The sequence below is a fragment of the Macaca fascicularis genome, chromosome 5, assembly GCF_037993035.2.
Source record: "Macaca fascicularis isolate 582-1 chromosome 5, T2T-MFA8v1.1".
NCBI lineage: Eukaryota > Metazoa > Chordata > Mammalia > Primates > Cercopithecidae > Macaca > Macaca fascicularis.
The window spans coordinates 118,109,141-118,130,186 of record NC_088379.1 but is presented as its reverse complement, the minus strand read 5'-3'; the positions used below and the strand labels follow the sequence as shown (position 1 = coordinate 118,130,186).

Here is a 21,046-nt window from a genome sequence, read left to right as displayed (position 1 = left end):
ATCTAGCTGAAATGAAGGCCCCATATTGGGAAATGATGCAGTATAAAGCTAAAGAGGTAGACAGGAACCATATCATGAAGAACTTTGTGTGCTCAGCCCTAGGAGCTAATGAAGAATTATGAGAACAAGAGTGACATACCATATTTGTATTTTATTTTATTTTATTTTTTTGAGACAAAGTCTTGCTCCGTCACCCAGGCTGGAGTGCAGTGGCACGATCTCGGCTCACTACAGCCTCTGCCTCCTGGGCACAAGTGATTCTTGGGCCTCAGCCTCCTGAGTAGCTGGGATTACAAGCATGTGCCACAACACCCGGCTAATTTTTGTATTTTTGGTAGAGACGGGTTTCACCATGTTGGCCAGGTTGGTCTCAAACTCCTGACCTCAGATGTTCCACCCGCCTTGGCCTCTTAAAGTGCTGGGATTACAGATGTGAGCCACCATGCCCGGCTATGTTTGTATTTTAGAAAGATTGGTTTGGCAGCAGTGTAAAAGTTGTGTAGGGTAAAAGTCAGATTGGGTTTCAGAGACTTATAGAGAGGCTGTAGAATAATCTAGACAAAAAGTAATGGAGGTCTTACCAAGCAGACATTAGCAATGACGATGGAGAAAAAGAATGATTATAGATAAATTATGAAAATATAGCCTCTTAAATCTTGGATATAGAAGGTGAGAGGAGGATCCAGAATGACTTTTAGGTTTGTGTATTTATTTCGCAAGATGAAATATTTCAAAAAGAAAAATGAGTTAATGGGAACAATCAAGATTTTTAGTTCCATATTGAATATAACAAATTTGAGGCTGGGTACGGTGGCTCATGCCTGTGATCCTAGTACTTTGGGAGGCCAAGATGGGCAGATCACTTGAGGTCAGGAGTTTGAGACCAGACCAGCCTGATTAATGTGGTAAAACCCTGTCTCTACTAAAAATGTAAAAATTAGCCAGGCATGGTGGCGGGTGCCTGTAATTCCAGCTACTCGAGAGGTTGAGGCCCGAGAATCGTTTGAATCCGGGAGGTGGAGGTTGCAGTGAGCTGAGATCATGCCACTGCACTCTAGCCTGGGTGATAGAGTGAGACTCAGTCTCAAAAAAAGAAAAAATAAATAAAATAAAATAAATAAATAAATTTGAAGTATCATAGAAACACTCACGTAATTAGCTGTAGAGATCTAGACCTCAGCAAGGAGTTCCTGACTACTAGTATAGATTGGAAGTCCTTGGCTTTTAGATGGTATTTGAAACTATTAGAGTGTATTCATTTATTCAACAAATATTTTTTGAGCATCCGAGTGAGTTACACACTGTTCTAACAAATACAGCAGAGAACAAAACAGATAAATCCCTGACTTCATGGAAATAACACGGAGGAGAGAGACCGCTAAATTAAATGAATATGTATGTCTAGTGAAAGGCAATAACAAGGACATTAGTGTGGTTGGAACGGAGTGAGCAAGGGCGAGAATGGAGATAAAGGGGATTATATAAGCCTCACTGGCTATGGAAAGAACTTTTGTTATTCTTAGGGAGCTGCAGAGACGTGGGAATGACTTGAGCAGGAGCATAACATGATCTGATTTATATGGATGATAGTGCTCAGGGAGGGTGTATCAAATTAAAAGAATAGAGGGACAAGAATACCAATTTTTTTTAACAGCTTTATTGAGATATAATTCACACTTCACACACTTCGATTCACCCATTCAGTGATTTTTAGTATTTTCACAGTTTTGCAACCATCAGCACAATTTAAATTTGGCATATTTTTGTCACCACCAAAAGAAATCTCATACTCATTGGCAGCTACTACTCAGTACCCAGCCCCCAGCCCTACCCAAACACAAATCTACTTACTGTCTCTATAGATTTACCTATTCTGGACATTTATGCATGAATGAAATTGTGTAATAAGTAGTATTTTGTGAGTGAGTCTTATTTAGCATAATATTTTCAAGATTCTTCCATGTTGAAGCATGTATCTTCATATGTATTTTATTTTTTATTGCCATATAATTTTTTTTTTTTGAGACGGAGTTTCGCTCTTGTTGCCCAGGCTGGAGTGCAATGGCGTGATCTCAGCTCACCATAACATCCGCCTCCCTGGTTCAAGCGATTCTCCTGCCTCAGCCTCCTGAGTAGCTGGGATTACAGGCATGTGCCACGAAGGCCAACTAAGTTTGTATTTTTAGTAGAGACGGGGTTTCTCCATGTTGGTCAGGCTGGTCTCGAACTCCCAACTTCAGGTGATCTGCCCATCTCAGCCTCCCAAAGTGCTGGGATTATAGGCGTGAGTCACCGCACCTGGCATGATTTTCTTTTTTTCAATAGACAGGGTCTTGCTCTGTCGCCCAGGCTGGATTGCAGTGGTGCAATCATAGTTCACTTTAGGCTCAAACAATCCCTCTGCCTTAGCCTCCAAAGTAGTTGGGACTACTTAGTCTTACACCACCGTGTCTGGCAAATAAAAAAAAATTTTTGGAGATAGAGTCTTGCTTTGTTCCCTGGATTGATCTTGAACTTCTGGTCTCAGGTAATCCTTGCATCTCAGCCTGCAGAGTACCTGGAGTAGCTGGGATTACATCACGAGCTGTGTACCGAGCCCAATACGTCATGTTTTATTTATCCATTCATAATGCAGTTGATATACTTTTGGGTTACTTCAACTTTTTGGCTATTATGCATAATGCTGCTATGAGCATTAATGTGCAGGTTTTTGTATAGACATATGTTTTTATTTCTCTTGGGTATATACCTAGGAGTGGAATTGCTGGGTCATGTGGGAATTTTGTTTAATCTTTCAAGTAATTGCCAGACTGTTTTCCAAAGTGATGGAAACACCAGTATTAAAGGGGCTAGTGGAAAAATTGCTATGAAAAAGGGCTAGAGACATAAGGGGAAAGCTAGAAAATGGTAATAACCTTAGCATCCTTTTTTCCCCCCTTAACCCTCACATTTAACAAGTTTTATTCATTATACCTCGTAAACAATTATCCTTCTGAATGCCAATACCTTATTTTAAGTGCTAATCATCTCCTTTATCCTGTATACCATCCCATTGCAATAATCTCTTGAAATGATCTTGTCTCCTGTTTGTCCCCTTTAATGTGTTTCAATTATATTTTCTTCCCAATTTTTTTTTTTTTTTTTAATTGAGATGGAGTCTCACTCTGTTGCCCAGGCTGGAATGCAGTGGCGTGATCTCAGCTCACTGCAACCTCTGTCACCTGGTTTCAAGCAATTCTCCTGCCTTAGCTGGTATTTTTAGAAGAAACGGGGTTTTGCCATGTTGGCCAGGCTGGTCTGGAACTCCTGACCTCAGGTGATCCACCTGCCTCGGCCTCCCAAAGTGCTGAGATTACAGGTGTGAGCCACTGCACTCAGCCTCTTCCCAGTTTCATTCTAATATCCTCCTGGTAGCAATTAAGTTCTTGAATTTATTTATGTGTGCCTTTACTCTCTTACACAGACTGATGCATAATAAACATTCAAAATAGATGCATTTTCAAATCCAAGTTCAACAAATGTAATCCTTTCGTTATATGATGACTTATATAACAATTACTTATTTCCTCTTGAAGATATTTAAGAAAAGCATAATTGTGTTGTTCCTTTTTAACCTTTATTTTGTTTTTATACAGGCAATTTTATATGATGACAAAGGAGCATGTTTGGAGAGTGTGTTTCTTAAATGCCTTGAGGTATTTTAGTGTGTTTATCTTATTTTTAAGTTATTATTTAAAAATCTCTTTAAGTCCTTTATGAATATTGTTAATGTAGTCATAATACTAATAATTATAGTTAGTATTTGTTGAACATTATAACTAGACTTTGTGCTAAAACCTTTTAGATATGTTTCCTTTAATCTCTACAACTGATTTTTTATAATCTAAAAAAAAAAAAAACCTGATTTTTATAGATTAAGAGTGCAGTGCAGAAAGGTTAAGTAACTTGCTCATGTTCATAGAGTTACAGTGGTAGGAAGGCTGAGATTTGATCCCAGGAGGTGATTCTAGAGTCTAATTCTACTACATGATTTTTCCATAGGCAGAGGTCTACTGTGGGAAATTTTTTGTGACATATTCTCATTTAAGTATAATATTCTCTCACCTAAAAACAGAACTACCATTCAACCCAAGAGAACTATAACTAGGTATATACCCAAAGGAATATAAGTTGTTCTGCCATAAAGACACATGCATGTGTATGTTCGTTGTAGCACTATTCATAGTATCAAAGACACGGAATCAACCTAAATGCCCATCAGTGATAGACTGGATAAAGAAAACGAGATACAAATATACCATGATGTACAGCCATAAAAAAGAATGAGATCATGTTCCTTTACAGGAATATGAATGGAGCTGGAGGCCATTATCCTTAGCAAACTAATGCAGGAACATAGAAGACCAAATATTACATGTTCTCACATGTAAGTGGGAGCTAAATGATGAGAATGCATGGACACAGAGGGGAACAACAGACACTGGGGCCTACTGAAGGACGCAGATAGGGTAGGAGGAGGAAGAGGATCAGAAAAAAATAATGGGTACTAGGCTTAATACTTGGGTGATGAAGTAATCTGTATAATAAACCCCCATGACACAAGTTTACCTGTATAACAAACCTGCACATGTACCCCTGAACTTAAAAGTTAAAAATAAGTATGTAAATAAGGTATTCTATCAAATATGTAGTTTGTGTTTTTCCTCTCAAAGAGGAAAAAGCATAGAAAGAGAACTAAAGGCATATTTTAGTGAAGAATTAGGATATTAAAGTTGGTCATTCTGGGTTCATTTCCCAGTTCTAAATACTTCCTGGCCCACCTAAATTCTATATCTAACTTCCCTGATGTAAAATGTAGATCACAGACAGGCATTACTTACAGGGTCGGTCTGAAGGTTAGAAATAACTTTTGTAAAATGCCTAGCAGTTTTAGTTAGTATAGTGATTCTTTTTTTTTTTTTTTTTTGAGATGGAGTCTCCCTCTGTTGCCCAGGCTGGAGTGTAGTGGCACAATCTCGGCTCACTGCAGCCTCTGCCTCCTGGGTTCAAGTGATTCTCCTTCCTCAGCCTCCCGAGTAGCTGAGATTACAGGTGTGTGCCACCATACCCAATTAATTTTTTGTATTTTTAGTAGAGATGGGGTTTTACCATGTTGACTGGGCTGGTCTTGAACTCCTGAACTCAAGTGATCCACGTGCCTTGGCCTCCTAAAGTGCTGGGATTACAGGCATGAGCCACCACACCTGGCCTAGTACGGTGATTCTAAATGTGTTAAAATGCATACTATGATGATGATGATGTTTAATTTTGGCCATAGGATTTAATTCGTTTTGAAATTTTACATGACATCAGTAGTGGTTATGATACTTTTATATATTTTTAGAAGGGTCTAGGAGAATCAGTATCTTAGTATATGGTTTGATTGGTGGTAACTACTATTATTTCATCTTAAAAATCATTTCGGACCAGGCGCGCTGGCTCACGCCTGTAATTCCATCACTTTGGGAGGCCGAGGCGGGCGGATCACCTGACGTCAGGAGTTCAGGACCAGCCTGACCAACATGGAGAAACCCCTTCTCTACTAAAAATACACAAAATTAGCTGGACGTGGTGGCGCATGCCTGTAATCCTAGCTACTCAGGAGGCTGAGGTAGGGGAATCACTTGAACCCGGGAGGCGGAAGTTCAGTGAGCTGAGATTGCACTGTTGCACTCCAGACTGGGCAATAAGAGCAAAACTCCGTCTCAAAAAAAAAAAAAAAAAAATCATTTCATTAGTAAAATATTAATCTGATACAGATTTTTTGTATTTTCAAATTAGGTTGATAATTTTTTATTTTTATTTTTGAGATGGGGTTTTGCTCTTGTTGCCCAGGCTAGAGTGCAATGGCGTGATCTCACCTCACCACAACCTCCGCCTCCTGGGTTCAAGTGATTCTCCTGCCTCAGCCTCCCAAGTGACTGGGATTACAGGCATGCACCACCACACCCTGCTAATTTTTTTTGTATTATTAGTCGAGACAGGGTTTCACCATGTTGGTCAGGCTGGTCTCAAACTCCCAACCTCAGGTGATCCGCCCGCCTCGGTCTCCCAAAGTGCTGGGATTACAAACATGAGCCACTGTGCCTAGCGATAATCTTATTTTTATGCTGCAATCAGAGATGGTGGCAAGTACTACATTTACTCATTAATGTGATTAAAATGCATTTTTAGAATATGATTATTTAAGCAACTGTAATGATTTATAATAATGTTTAATTTGTGATAATTATGAGTATCTTATTCATTTAAAGATATATAGTTGGTAATAACTCTAATTTTTGAAAAGTTACACTTAGTTGTATGGATTCTAAGTGAATTGCTTGAGAGGAGGCATTTTTTTCTCATCTTTGTATCCCTAGTATGTAACAAGGGGCCTCATGTAAGTCCCCAGTATGTAATATTTATTTACTAATTTAATTTTGTTTTTAGAGACATTGTCTCACTCTGTCATCCAGGCTGGAGTACAGTAGTGTGATCATAGCTTACCGCAGCCTCAAACTCCTGGGCTCAAGGGATCCTTCCACCTCAGCCTTTCAAGTAGCTGACACTATAGCAACATGCCACCATGCCTGGCTAATTTTTTTTTTTTTTTTTTTTGAGACAGAGTCTCACTCTGTCACCTAGGCTAGAGAGCAGTGTTGTGATAACCGCTCACTGCAGTCTTGACCTCCTAGGCTCAAATCATCCTCCCACCCCATCCCCCCAAATAGCTGGGACTATAGGTGCATGCCACCATACATGGCTAATTTTTTAAAAGTTTTTTGTAGAGACGGGTCTTGCTATGTTGACTAGGGTGGTCTTGACTTCCTGGCTTCAAGCATTCCCCCTGTCTTGGTGTCTGAAGTGCTGGGATTACAGGCATAAGCCATCCCATCCAGTCCGGGCTAATTTAAAATAAAATTTTTTTGTAGGGACAGGATCTGAATATTTTGTTCAGGCTGGTCTCATACTCTTGGCTTCAAGCAATCCTCTTGCCTTGGTCTCCCAAAGTCTTGCGATTACAGGTGTGAGCTACCACACCTAGCTCTAATATGTGTTGTTGAATAAACAAATTAGAGAAATTTAAAAATTATATTATTGTCCTTTTTTGTGCTTATTGATAGTTAACGAGTACATAATAAAAAATAATTGAAGACTTTAGTTACTGATTTATTCATTCAACACCTATTTATTGAATACCCATTGTGTCTTAGTGCTAGTGAGCATCCTGGAATACATAGATAATCAAATAATTAGATGTATGTGATTTTGACATTTATTCTTTTAGGTGAAACCTGGAGATGACTTAGAAAGTGATCGATACTTAATCACAGTTGAAGAGGTTAAAGTTGCAGGAGCCATAGGTATTGTTAAGCAGAATATCAATAAAGAAGCACCAGAGTTAAATTCAAGGAGATTTATATCCTCTGGCCGATCTCGTGGATGTCAGCCCTCTGGCTTAAAAAGGAAGTTTACTGTAAGTTTTACTGTGGAAAATAATACATCAAAATATATTTATTAAATTGTCTCAAAAAGTAGTGAATTTCGAAGTTATCGTACTCTGTCGTTCAAAGGGCACTTCATAGTATACTTAGGTAGAAAGGAAATAAACCCTACTTTGAAAAATCTTATTACAAATGAATGTACTTTAACAAACTTTAAATCTGAAATATTACTTTACCTTAGGCAAAGCAGAAACGCTCCTTCATCTTTTTTTTTTTTCTTAGCCAGTTCACTTCACATTTTCTTTATGGGTAATGGCACAGCTAACAGTTATTTTAATATTTTCAGGATTTTCAAGGACCACGTCAGGTTCCGAAGAAAATGGTTATTACAGAAAGTGGTGAATCAGCTGCATCACATGATGCTAAGAAACCTGGCTCCACTATTTTTTCTCCATTCTACAGCATGCCTCCTTTGTTTCCTACTGTTGGCAATAAAGATGTAAATAATATACTGGCAGACCCTGAGAACATTGTGACTTACAAGAACAGAGAGAGAAATGCCATGGATTTTTCTTCAGTTTTTTCTCCATCCTTCCAGATTAACCCAGAAGTGCTGTGTGAAGAAAAGTATTTTTGCTCTCCTATCAATTCTGGAAATAAGCTTTCAGACTCTTTACTGACCAATGAGCCTGTGAAAAGAGATAGTTTAGCATCTTACTGTTCAGGAGTTTCACAAAACATCAGAAGCAAAGCACAGATATTAGCTCTTCTGAAGTCTGAATCATCTAGTACATGTGAGGAACTAAATTCTGAGATGACAGAGCATTTTCCTCAAAAACAACCACAGGGAAGTTTAAAAATTGCTACTAAACCGAAGCACCTAATTCAACAGGAAGAGTGTGCTGAGATGAAGAGCACAGAAAATTTATACTACCAGTATCAATCAGAAAATACCATGAGAAATAAAAGCCGGTGGGCCATGTATTTATCCTCACAGAGTTCACCTATACGTTCTACTGTAGATGGGAATGATACAGAAAGGAAAACTAAGGCCCAGGAAGATGATATAAATTATAATTTGAAAGACCTTTCATTACAAAAAAATACACAGTTCTTTGAAACATGTGTTGAAGAGGGGAAAAAGTATAATGTAGACAAGTCAGTCGGTAATAATGATCAATCCTGGAATCAGGAAGTAAAATTAGAAATTCCTTCATTCAGTGAAAGCAATAGCTTACAGATTACCTGTAGCAGTGCAGAAAATGATAGTACATTGTCAGAATCTGACATTCAAGAAGATAATAAAATATCTTTTAATCAAAATGACAAGGTCTGCACTAAAGGATCAGTTCTCATTAAAGAAAATGCTCAGGAGGTAAATACATGTGGAACACCAGAAAAGGAGTATGAACAATCAGAGTCATCTCTGCCAGAACTGAAACATCTCCAAGTTGAATTTAGTAATAATTCTAGAATCTCTGATGACATTACAGACGTGATTTCTGAAAGTAAAATGGATAATGAAAGTCTTAATAGTATTCATGAATCACTGAGTAATGTAACACAACCATTTTTGGAGGTAACTTTTAATCTGAACAATTTTGAGACCAGTGACACTGAGGAGGAATCACAGGAAAGCAACAAAATTTCCCAGAATTCAGAGAGTTGGGTAAAGGACATTTTGGTTAATGATGGCAATTCATGTGTTCAGAAGAGGTCTGAGAATACAAACTGTGAAGAGATTGAGGGTAAACATTTGCCACTCTTAACATCTGTTAGTGGCAAACCTTCAGTGACATTTCCTGTTAAAGAGACTCTGCCATCACAGTTTTGTGATAAAACTTATGTGGGTTTTGACATGAGAATTTGTAAAGCTGAAAACACTAGAAAAGAAATAGAGGAGCATAGTGACACATTGAGCAATTTTGAATCTTTCAAGTGGACTGATGCTGTACACATAGATAATAAAGAAGATTCTAATAAACCTATTCAAGAAGTCAGAAATAACTATGATTTTGCTTTACTCCCAAATAAATCTAAAGGTATAAACATGAATTTACATATTCTTCATATTCAAAATCAGATTGCTGAAAACAGTAATCTATTTTCAGAAGATGCTCAACCTCAGCATTTTATTTTGGGAAATGACTTAGACAAAAATGTTGAACATGTTTTACCCTCAACTTCTAGTAGTGACAACAGTGTCCAACTATTAAATACCAATCAGAATCACTCTGAATGTATTGAACTTGATAAATCAAATACCCACATTTCCAATTCTTTGTTTTACCCACTGGGAAAAAAGCATCTTATTTCCAAAGACACAGAAGCACATATATCTGAACCTGAAGATTTGGGAAAGATTAGAAGTCCACCCCCTGACCATGTTGAGGTTGAAACTGCCAGAGAAGGCAAACAATACTGGAATCCTAGAAATTCTTCAGAACTTTCTGGATTAGTAAATACCATTTCTATTTTAAAGTCACTATCTGAACACAGTACTGCTTTAGACAGTTTGGAAATATTGAGAAAGAAAAATACTGTCTTTCAGCAAGGAACTCAACAGACATATGAGCCAGATAGCAGTCCTGAAGGTTAGAATTGTGTGTCTATTTTGGATTGTTTTCTTTATAGCTCAAAGAGCTATAAAGAAAGAAGATAATAGCTCTGGGTGCTACATTAAAGAATTATATAATGTTTAAATAGGTAACACATGTACTTTGTAAAACCAATGTTAATAGAGAATAATACCAATGAAAAGTCCCCATCCAACCACATCCCTCAGTCTACCCTTCAGAATTAGCTACAGTTTTCGTCTAGGATATCCTTCCATAAATATTCTATGCATGTATAAGCATATATTGGCACATTTAAGTTAATATATGTCAAAAAATGTACATATATATGTATGTATATGTGTGTATATGTCTATTTTTTTTTTTTGAGACAGTCTCACTCTGTCACCCAGGCCGGAGTGACTCACTGCAGCCTCTGCCTCCCAAGTAGTTGGGATTACAGGCATGCACCACCATGCTTAGCTAATTACATCTATTCTTATTATTCATTTTTGGACAGGTACTAGGGAATACATTTTTTTTTTAAAGTGAGTTCATATTGATACCTCTAATTCCAATCCTGTACCACAGAGTTCTTTTCCCTCTTTCCTCTGTTCCATAATTGTGTCTGTCTTTTTTTTTTTTTAAGGACAGAGTTTCACTCTTGTTACCCAGGCTGGAGTGCAATGGTACGATCTCAGCTCACTGCATCCTCCACCTCCTGGGTTCAAGCGATTCTCCTGCCTCAGTTTTACAGATACTTCAAAGTTCTCTTTATAGGAGTTAATCATTTCTCATTCCCATGAGTAATGTATGAGACTGGGTGTTTCTCCACAGCCTTGCCAATAGTGTATTGCCCAGCTTTTGAATGTTTGCCAATCTGATAGATGAGAAATGGCTTTTCAGTGTATTTTTTATTTATTTTATTTATTTATTTTTATTTTTATTATTTTTATTTTTGAGACGGAGTTTCACTCTTGTCCAGGCTGAAGTGCAGTGACATGATCTCAGCTCACTGCAAACTCCGCCTCCCAGGTTCAAGTGATTCTCCTGCCTCAGCTGGGATTACAGGTGTGTCTACCACACCTGGCTAATTGTGTATTTTTAGTAGAGATGGTTTCACCATGTTGGTCAAGCTGGTCTCAAACTTCTGACCTCAAGTGATCCACCCACATCGGCCTCCCAAAGTGCTGGCATTACAGGCATGAGCCACCACTTCTGACCTTTTCAGTGTTATTTTAAATTTGTGTTTTTACTACTACAGGTGAAATTGAGCATCTTATATTTAAACATCATTTGTATATATTTTTCCATGAACTATCTTTTCTGTCTACCCTTTTGTCCAGCTTTTTAATAGATGTTGGCTTTTAAATTCTTGATTTGTAGAGTTCTTTATACATTAGAGATATTAGCCCTTTATGATATATGTTGTAAATGTTTTCTTTCAGTATGTGATTGATCTTTTGACTTTCCTTATGGTACACTGGCAACAGCATTGTATTTTAAAGAATATGATAGTAAATAATATACTTTTGAATGTAAATGAACAGTGCACTACTTTCAAAAGGTAAAATTGAACTTTGAGTATCTCATGTGATTCTTGAGAAAAATATACATAACTTATTGTACCTACTAAAATGGTTATTTGAAATGTAGTTAAGTTTGAAGATAATTGTTAGTTTGTTTTCTAAAATATTAAAAGTAAGTAGCCGGACATGGTGGCTCATGCCTGTAGTCCCAGCACTTTGGGAGGCCGAGGTGGGTGGGTCACCTGAGGTCGGGAGTTCGAGACCAGTCTGGCCAACATGATGAAACCCTGTCTCTACTAAAAATACAAAAAATTAGATGGGCATTGTGGCAGGCACCTGTAATCCCAGCTACTCGGGAGGCTGAGGCAGGAGAATAATTTGAACCCGGTAGGTAGAGGTTGCAGTGAGCCGAAATTGCGCCATTGCACTTCTGGGCAACAAGAGTGAAACTCCCATCTCAAAAAAAAAAAAAAAAAAAAAAAAAAGTAAAAAGCTTTAATGAAAAATAAATATGAGTAGATAAAGTTATATGATACCATATAAGAACATAAAGTTCTAGTGTGAAGATTTAGGGATTATAGAATTTAGTTTTGAAGGCGAGGTGGTGGCTCACACCTATAATCCCAGCACTCTGGGAGGCTAAGGTGGGCAGATCACCAGAGGTCAGGAGTTCAAGATTAGCCTGGCCAACATGGTGAAACCCCATCTCTAATAAAATATATAAAAATTAGTCGGGTGTGGTGGTGGGGACCTGTAATCTTAGCTACTGGGAGGCTGAGGCAGGAGAATAGCTTGAACCTATGAGGTGGAAGTTGCAGTGAGTAGAGATTGTGTCACTGCACTTTAGCCTGGGTGACAGAGCAAGACTCCATCTGAAAAAAAAAACACATTAGTTTGGGAAACCAACTTGTTTCTCTCATCAAGTTGGAAAGAAAATTACAGTTGATTCTGATGATTTGCAATAGTTCTGTGAAGTCACTGCAAACACATAATTAGTCAACAGTAAACCTTGCTCCTATGGGAAATACAGGGTTAGGTTCCTGCAAGCCTGTGGTCAGAACATTTTCATTAATTTGTGAATACATAACCTTGTTTTATGTATGTTTCTGCTTAAAGAACCTTATTTAATATATATTATTGATTCATTAACATTGAACTCATAGCCAACAGCCATGTAACTTACCTGTAAAAAACTTACCTAACACACTCATAAGGAATATAACAGTCTTCTTGCCCTTGGGAACACTAGACGGCACTATTCTTAGGGGACTTTTTTTTTTTTTTTTTTGACAAAGAGTCTCAGTTTATTGCCTGGGCTGGAGTGCAGTGGGGCGATCTTGGCTCACTGCAACCTCCGCCTCCTGGGTTCAAGTAATTCTTCCACTTCAGCCTCCTGAAGAGCTGGGACTACAGGCGTGTGCCACCATACCCAGCTAATTTTTATTTATTTTTTATTAGAGATGGGGTTTGGCTATGTTGGCCAGGCTGGTTTGAACTGACCTCAGGTGATCCGTCCACCTCAGCCTCCCAAAGTGCTGGGATTATAGACGTGAGCCACGGCACCTGGCCTCTTTGGGGACATTTTAAGTAGTGAAGTTACCAATAAATAGCACAAAAATGAAAAATGTGGCACCAAATGGCCATGAAAAAGATAATTGTTTACAACATAAGCTAAAACAAGAAGCCAGAGTGTTGCCTTGAGAACATGCGTTTCAGGCAATTCGTTTTTTGCCGCTTTATGTATGTCTGCAAATGACCATGAAAGTATAGCAAATACTGATTTAGGGGTTACAAATAAACTTTAGGGAGTAGGTAGAATCCATGAGTAATGATCGACTAAATTCGCTTTTTTGATATAAATATATTTCTCTAAAAAGAATTAAGTTGGTTGCTTGAGACAGTTTGAGAAGATTGAATCACGAGGGTATAACGTACTTTTATGACGTTTAAAGCAAAATTAGAGAAGAATAACTTTTGCTACCAATTTAGAATGTGTGAAAGTGTTAAAATTCTAAATTTTTTGTGAGATAATTGTATATAGCTTAGAAATGTTAATTTAGAATGTTTTTCTGGAGCAAAGGCAGTAAAGGAAAACAACATCAATTTTCATCCAGTGTTTTAAAAAAACTTTTTAGAAATGTCAAGTTCCAAAATTATTGTTTATTTTATTTTATTCTGAATTTTAGCAGGAAAATAATGAAATCATAAATAGCAATAGCCTAAAAATGAAGTTTACACTAGTTATAGCTATGATTTTTTGCCGTAATTATCACTTAAAATTAGTCTTTTTGTGATTTTAGAAGAGAGAGATGATTGAATATGTACTTTTTTTAAGAAAAAAAATTCTATTTTTAAATGGATACCTGATAAGGTGGCAAAACTAGCCACTCTGCACTCCTTTCCATTCTGCAGACTTGCCAAGTTTTCTGCTGTTTTGTATTCAGCCTTTTACTCGAACACTTTTACCCTTGTCATAGCTGAATTTTTTCTTCAAGTCTCAACTTAAATGTTACTTCCCATGAGAAACTTTTCCAATTCCTGTATCAAAAATCGTTCTGTATCATATCACTGTTCAATGAGATACCCTTTTGTATCATAATCTGAATTTATCTGGCTTAGTTATTTGTCTTTTGTGTCTCTCTTTTTTCAAGGAATTTTTTTTTGTCATGTTCACTGCTATGTCCCTAGTGCTTGGCACACTGCACTTGGAAAATAATTGTTGAGTGAATTTTTTAGAATATAGAATTTTTTTCTTAAGCCATAGTAAAAATGGGTTTAAGATAGACTAGAAATAGCATGAAGTGCTGTTTTTTTTTTCTTTTGTTTGAGACATGGTCTCACTGTCACCCAGGCTGGAGTGCAGTGGCGCAACCTTAGTTCACTGGAACCTCTACCTCCTGAGTTCAAGTGATTCTCCTGCCTCAGCTTCCCGAGTAGCTGGGATTACAGTTGTGCACCACCATGTCTGGTTAATTTTTGTATTTTTAGTAGAGACAAGGTCTCACCATGTTGGCCACACTGGTCTTGAAATCCTGGCCTCAAGTGATCTGCCTGCCTTGGCCTCCTAAAGCACTGGGATTACAGCCTTGAGCCACCATGCCTGACTCGGTTTTTCTTGTCTATGTTTGCACATAGCAACAGTATATTGGGAGTCTTGACTTTCTTGTTCCTCATAGTTGTCCAGTACTTCATTTTTAGCATTTTTAGCATAGGTTATTAACTATTGGGTTAGTTTTTATTTTTTAATTAGTGTAAAAAAGGAGTACAAGGAAACATTCCTACTATTGACTTAGAAAGTAAAAAGGCTTTCATTCTAAATATTTTTAAATTTTTATTATAAAAATGTTTTAGTCTAAACAACAGTACAGTGAATCCTCAAATGCTAGTTTCTAAATTGAACAATTAACCAAAATCGTCTGATCTTAAAATTTAAGTTATATTCCTTGCTTCAGATTTAGGAATAAGTTAAATTTTAGAGTACTGCTATATATAACAATGATATGATTATTTCTTTTCTCCATTACAGTGAGGAAACCCTTTATTACAGTAGTTTCACCAAAGTCTCCTCATCTGCACAAGGATTCTCAACAGGTACAGGTTTTTTCTCTAAGAGTATGTTCTTTTATTTTGATAAGAACTTTCTATAATTTGTAATAGAATTATAGTAATACAGTCCCAGGCTATCTTGGTTCATGACTCCTCCTGTATCTAATTTTTTCATTGCCTTCCTCAGCCAGAAGAAATACCTAACAGTTGCATTTATTATGTAGTTAGTAGTATTAAGCAACTCAAGTATATCCTATGTTAGCATTTTGTTTGTTAAAAAACACAGTTACATGGCTCGGTGCGGGGGCTCACGCTTGTAATCCCAGCACTTTGGGAGGCCGAGGCAGGCAGATCACCTGAGGTCAGGAGTTTGAGATCAGTCTAGCCAATGTGGTGAAACCCCGTCTCTACTAAAAACACAAAAATTAGCCAGGCATGGTGGCATGTGCCTATAATCTCAGCTACTCAGGAGGCTGAGGCAGGAGAATCACTTGAACCCGGGAGGCGGAGGTTGCAGTGAGCCGAGATCGCACCATTGTACTCCAGCCTGGGCAATAAGAGTGAGACTCCATCTCAAAAAAACAAAAACAAAAACAAAAAAAAACCCACAGTTACTAATGGAATGTGTACCTCTGTTGGGCACTATATGACTTCTCAAACCTTGGAATAGATTAGGTAACACCACCTTATTTCTTGTTACACATTGATTTTCTCGTGATAATTGCTTTTTATCATAGCAGTTTCTCAGAACTCAGCTTCACAAAGGCACGATGTCATTGAAAGAAATGTAGCAAGATCTGATATAGAAACAGACCTGGAGTTAGTAGTTCATTAGGTGTCAGACAGATGTCAGGTGACACTGTTTCCCTACATGTAAAACACCTTGTGGAGTTCCTGTGAGTCCATTGTGCCACCTCAGAGTACCTTGTTGCACAGTTTGGGAACCATGGTAGTTATATAAAAAATAATAGCTCTAATTAGGATGAATTGAAATTCTAGGATAAATCATCTAGAGGACTGTTTCTAACTCAATGGGGATGCCATTAGCACTTCTGGAGGGTCATTTCTTTCATTATATGGCACTGGTCTTTCTACAGACATGTTTGGAACAAAAGCAAGTAGAATGTTTCAGTTGCCTCCTTTTTATTTTTGTTTTTATTTTTTTTGAGCTGCAGTCTCTCTCTTTCGCCCAGGCTGGAGTGCAGTGGCACGATCTTGGCTCACTGCAGCCTCTACCTCCCAGTTTCAAGTGATTCTTCTGCCCCAGCCTCCCAAATAGCTGGGATTACAGGTGTGCACCACCACTCCCAGCTAATTTTTGTATTTTTAGTGGAGACGGAGTTTCACCATGTTGGCCAGGCTGGTCTCCAACTCCTGACCTCAAGTGATCCACCTGCCTCAGGCTGCCAAAGTGCTGGGATTACAGGCATGAGCCACTAGGCCCGGCCTCACTTGCTTCCTTTTTATATCTTTCTTTATTTTCTATGTTACTGGTCCTTTTTTCCCCTTTTAATAATCTTGATTTTTTTCTTTTTAAATATAGAAAACAGTGAAGAGAAAAATAAAACTTACCCTATTTCTCAGAATATTTATTAATGTTTCCAGATTTTTTTGTGTGTCCAGTTAAAAAAAAATGATTAGATTGATGTATATAAATAGTTTTATATCCTTTCCCCTTAATATCATTGTATTACCTCACATTATTAATAATTCTTCTTAAACATATGTTTTAAAAGTTATTTACCATCCATCCTATGGCTCTCTTGTGCTTTGGACAAACAGTTCTCTGTTTTGGGCATTTAAATAATTTCCAGCATTTTGCTATTATAAGTAACCCTTTAATAAATGTTTTTACACATAAATCATTGTTTGCATTTTAAGTTTTTCCTTAGATTTGATTCCAGAAGTAGAAGTAATTATTTGGAAGGCTAGGAACAACTTTCTTTCTTGGGTTCTTGATATTTTGTTTTTTTTTCTTTTCTTTCTTTTTTTTGAGACAGAGTCTTGCTCTATTGCTCAGGCTGGAATGCAGTGGTGTGATCTTGGCTCACTGCAATCTCTGCCTCCTGGGTTCAAGCGATTCTCCTGCCTTAGCTTCCTGGGTAGCTGGGACTACAGGCACACGCCACCATGCGCCAGCTAATTTTTGTATTTTTAGTAGAGATGGGGTTTTGCCATGTTTGCCAGGCTGGTCTCGAACTCCTGACTTCAGGTAATCCGCCTGCCTTGGCCTCCCAAAGTGCTGAGATTACAGGCATGAGCCACCATGCCTGGCCATGATATTTTCAAATATAAAAATTTTAATGTTTTACAATTAGAATATTTATTTTACTTCATTTTTACTAGTACCCTTCCGAGCTTTTTAAATTCTTGCTAAGTGACAATACTGTTTTATCAGGATTTTACTTTTTATGTATTTATTTTTTTCTAAAACTGGTTATTGCTCTGTTGCCCAGGCTGGACTGTAGTAGTGTGATTGGCTCCTGCAGCCTTGACCTCCTGGGCTCAAGCAGTTCTCCTGTCTCAGCCTCCTGAGTAGCTGGGACTACAGGTGCATGCCAGCACATAACTAACTTTTGTATTTTTTGCAGAGATGGGATTTCACTATGTTCCCCAGGCTAGTCTCAAACTCGTGGGCTCAAGCAGTCCTCCAACCCCAGCCTCTAAAGTGTTGGGATTAGAGGTGTGAGCCACAATGCCTGGCCAGTTTTTATTTCATATTAGTGATGGTGTTCTAGTATTTCTTTTTTTTTTTCTTTTTGAGACGGAGTCTCACTCTTGTCGCCCAGATTGTAGTGCAGTGGCGCAATCTTGGCCCACTACAACCTCCTCCTCCCGGGTTCAAGCGATTCTCCTGCCTCAGCCTCCTGAGTAGCTGGGATGCACCACCACACCCAGCTAATTTTTGTGTTTTTAGTAGAGACAGGGTTTCACCATGTTGGCCAGGTTAGTCTTGAACTCTTGACCTCAGGTGATCCGCCCATCTCAGCCTCCCAAAGTGCTGGGATTACAGGCGTGAGCCACCACGCCTGGCCCTAGTATTTCTTAAGTCTAACCGAAATTTGTATTTTTGTTTTCTAAATTATTATTGCCTATTGGTTTATCTTAAATTAATATTCTCTTCCTAAGGTACTAAAAGAAGATGAAGTTGAACTAAGTGAACCACTTCAGTCTTTGCAGGTAAGTTATTTAAAATATAAATTAGCCACTAGAAGCGGTGGCTTACGCCTGTAATCCCAGCACTTCGAGAGGCTGAGGCGGGTGGATCATGAGGTCAGGAGATCGAGACCATCTTGGCTAACATGGTGAAACCCTGTCTCTACCAAACTACAAAAAATTAGTTGGGCGTGGTGGCAAGTACCTGTAGTCCCAGCTACTCGGAAGGCTGAGGCAGGAGAATGGCGTGAACCTGGGAGGCAGAGCTTACAGTGAGCCGATATGACACCACTGCACTCCAGCCTGGGCAACACAGTGAGACTCCGTATCAAAAAAAAAAAAAATTTGCCAAATTATATTTGTATATATAGGTATGGCGTGTAATTTTAAGTTTATAAATAAATTTAAGTTTGTATTATATATTGTCAGTTTTTGAAATCATTTGTAGTGATATTCATTTAGTATAAATGTACTATATGATCAATATAATTTGGTTAAATAACAAATTATTTACCATGAAGTTAGTTTGCAGATTTGCAAACATTACCAAACCTATGAGTCATTGACAATTACCCCTACAGCTCTGTTGCCTAAAACAGAACAAAATAAAAAGAAAACACCTGTATTATGGTTACTTGCCATTTTTCATTCTTATGTAACAACATTACACATATAAAATTATAAACAATTGGCAACTACAAAATTTAGCTTACAAATGATCACATTTTTGTCTTTTTTTCACTGGAAAAAATAAGGTTTAATTTTTTTTTTTTTTTTGAGACAGAGTTTCACTCTTGTCACCCAGGCAGGAGTACAATGGCACGATCTCAGCTCACTGCAACCTCCGCCTCCCAGGTTCAAGCAATTCTTCTCCCTCAGCCTCCTGAGTAGCTGGGATGACAGGCATGCACCACCATGCCTCGCTAATTTTGTATTTTTTTAGTAGAGATGGGGTTTCTCCATGTTGGTCAGGCTGCTCTCGAACTCCCCACCTCAGGCGATCTGCCTGCCTCGGCCTCCCAAAGTGCTGGGTTTACAGGCGTGAGCCACCACGCCCGGCCTAGGTTTAAAATTTTTTAAGGACAGGTATCACAAAGTGTAAAGTACAGATAACACTATCACTATTTTTTCCCTTAGAATGAGTTGCCACTTAAATATCACATATTTTTAAAAAGTCTGTTGAAACTAGGAGCAGTGGCCTGTGCCTTTGATCCCAGTTACTTAGGAGGCTGAGGCAGGAGGATCATTTGAGCTGAGGAGATAGAGTCCAGCCTGGACCCCATAATGTGACATAGTGTTATCCCCCTCTTCTTAACAAGACAATAAAAATATGCTGTCATCCCATAGTAATGAAAAGGTCTCAATAATCTTTTGCAATAAAAATTATTTAAATCTGTTTTTAGCTTTAAAATAGGAGTACATTAGTATTTTTGTGATGGCTCTTTTTTTTTCTTTTTTCAGATGGGTTCTTACTCTGTCACCCAGACTAGAGTGCAGTGGCACAGTCACAGCTCACTGCAGCCTTGACCTCCAGTGCTCAAGCCATCCTCCTCCAGCCTCCCAAGTAGCTGGGACCACAGGTGCACAGTACTATGGCTGGATAATTATTTTTTATCTTTTTATTTTGTAGAAATGGAGTCTGACTATATTGTTCAGGCTGGTCTCAAACTCCTGGCCTCAAGTGATCCTCCAACCTCCGCCTCCCAAATGCTGGGATTATAGGCATGTTCCCAGCTTAATTTAATGGCTCTTCTTACTACAACTCTCTGAAACAACCTCTTTATGTATGTTAGTGATAGAAGGAACTTTGAAAACAGGATGTTCTTTGAAGATACCCTTAATGCCACTTCTGCTTCATTTTTAAAAGTATAATGAACTACACATTGCAAAAGAACTATTCCAGCAGAGAAGGTAGTATGCTAATTAATTCTGAAAACTGTATATTGGAAAATTGTAATTCTGGCTTGGCATAGTGGCTCACACCAGTAATCCCAACACTTTGGGAAGCCAAGACGGGAGTATCATTTGAGGCCAGGAGTTTGAGATCAGTCTGGACAATACAACGAGACTCCATCTCTAAAAAATTTTTTTAAAATAAAAATAATTAGGTAGCATGGTGGCACATGCCTGTAGTCCCAGTTACTCAGGAGATTGAAGCAGGAGGATTACTTGATCCTAGAGGTCAAGGCTGCAGTGAGCAACGATTGTGCCACTGCAGTCCAGCCTGGGTGACAGAACAAGACCCTGTCTCTAAAAAAAAAAGGAAAAGAAAATTCTAATTCTGAAATATAGGTTGAATATTTTTAAGAGCTAATTGTTTATTTGAAGAAATATACTAGTTTACCTCTTCAGTCTATTGGGAAAGTGTTCTTTCTCTGCATTTGTTAAACATTTAAACAATTGCTTTTGTAGTTGAATTCATTTTCTTTGTCCAAGTCATATGAAAAGTTATGGTTATTTTGTATATTACTTGATGAACTAAAAATGACTTGTTGCCGTTGTCAGTATCATGTGTTTTGTGATTGCTAGGAGATGATTCATTCTTCAAATAGTCAATTGCACTTTTTCAATTTTTCTTCCTTTCATTTCTTGCTAATTTTAAAATAGGTGATCTGCATTAACATAGTATTAGGTTTGACAGGTGATTTATTATGTACCTGGCATTTTTTTCTTTTTTTTTTTTTGAGATGGAGTTTTGCTTTTGTTGGCCAGGCTAGACAATAGCGTGATCTCAGCTCACCAGAATCTCCACCTCAAGGGTTCAAGCAATTCTCCTGCCTCAGCCTCCCGAGTA

General features: G+C 38.0%; 1 protein-coding gene across 13 annotated transcripts in view; it reads left to right on the top strand.

The window, feature by feature from the left end:
- The window catches only part of ZGRF1 (zinc finger GRF-type containing 1), a 99,770-nt gene that overhangs the window by 25,273 nt on the left and 53,451 nt on the right, over positions 1–21,046 (top strand). For 11 of the 13 annotated variants that reach the window (XM_065545341.1, XM_005555715.4, XM_045392782.2 and 8 more), the window contains exons 4-8: positions 3,636–3,695; positions 7,310–7,498; positions 7,813–10,060; positions 15,077–15,141; positions 18,226–18,276. In XM_065545341.1, the coding sequence (XP_065401413.1) occupies positions 3,636–3,695; positions 7,310–7,498; positions 7,813–10,060; positions 15,077–15,141; positions 18,226–18,276 (2,613 nt within the window). Of the gene's footprint in view, positions 1–3,635; positions 3,696–4,969; positions 5,092–5,131; positions 5,252–7,309; positions 7,499–7,812; positions 10,061–15,076; positions 15,142–18,225; positions 18,277–21,046 lie in introns of all 13 variants that reach the window. The other 2 variants (XM_045392781.3, XM_045392780.2) reach the window with 2 other exon arrangements.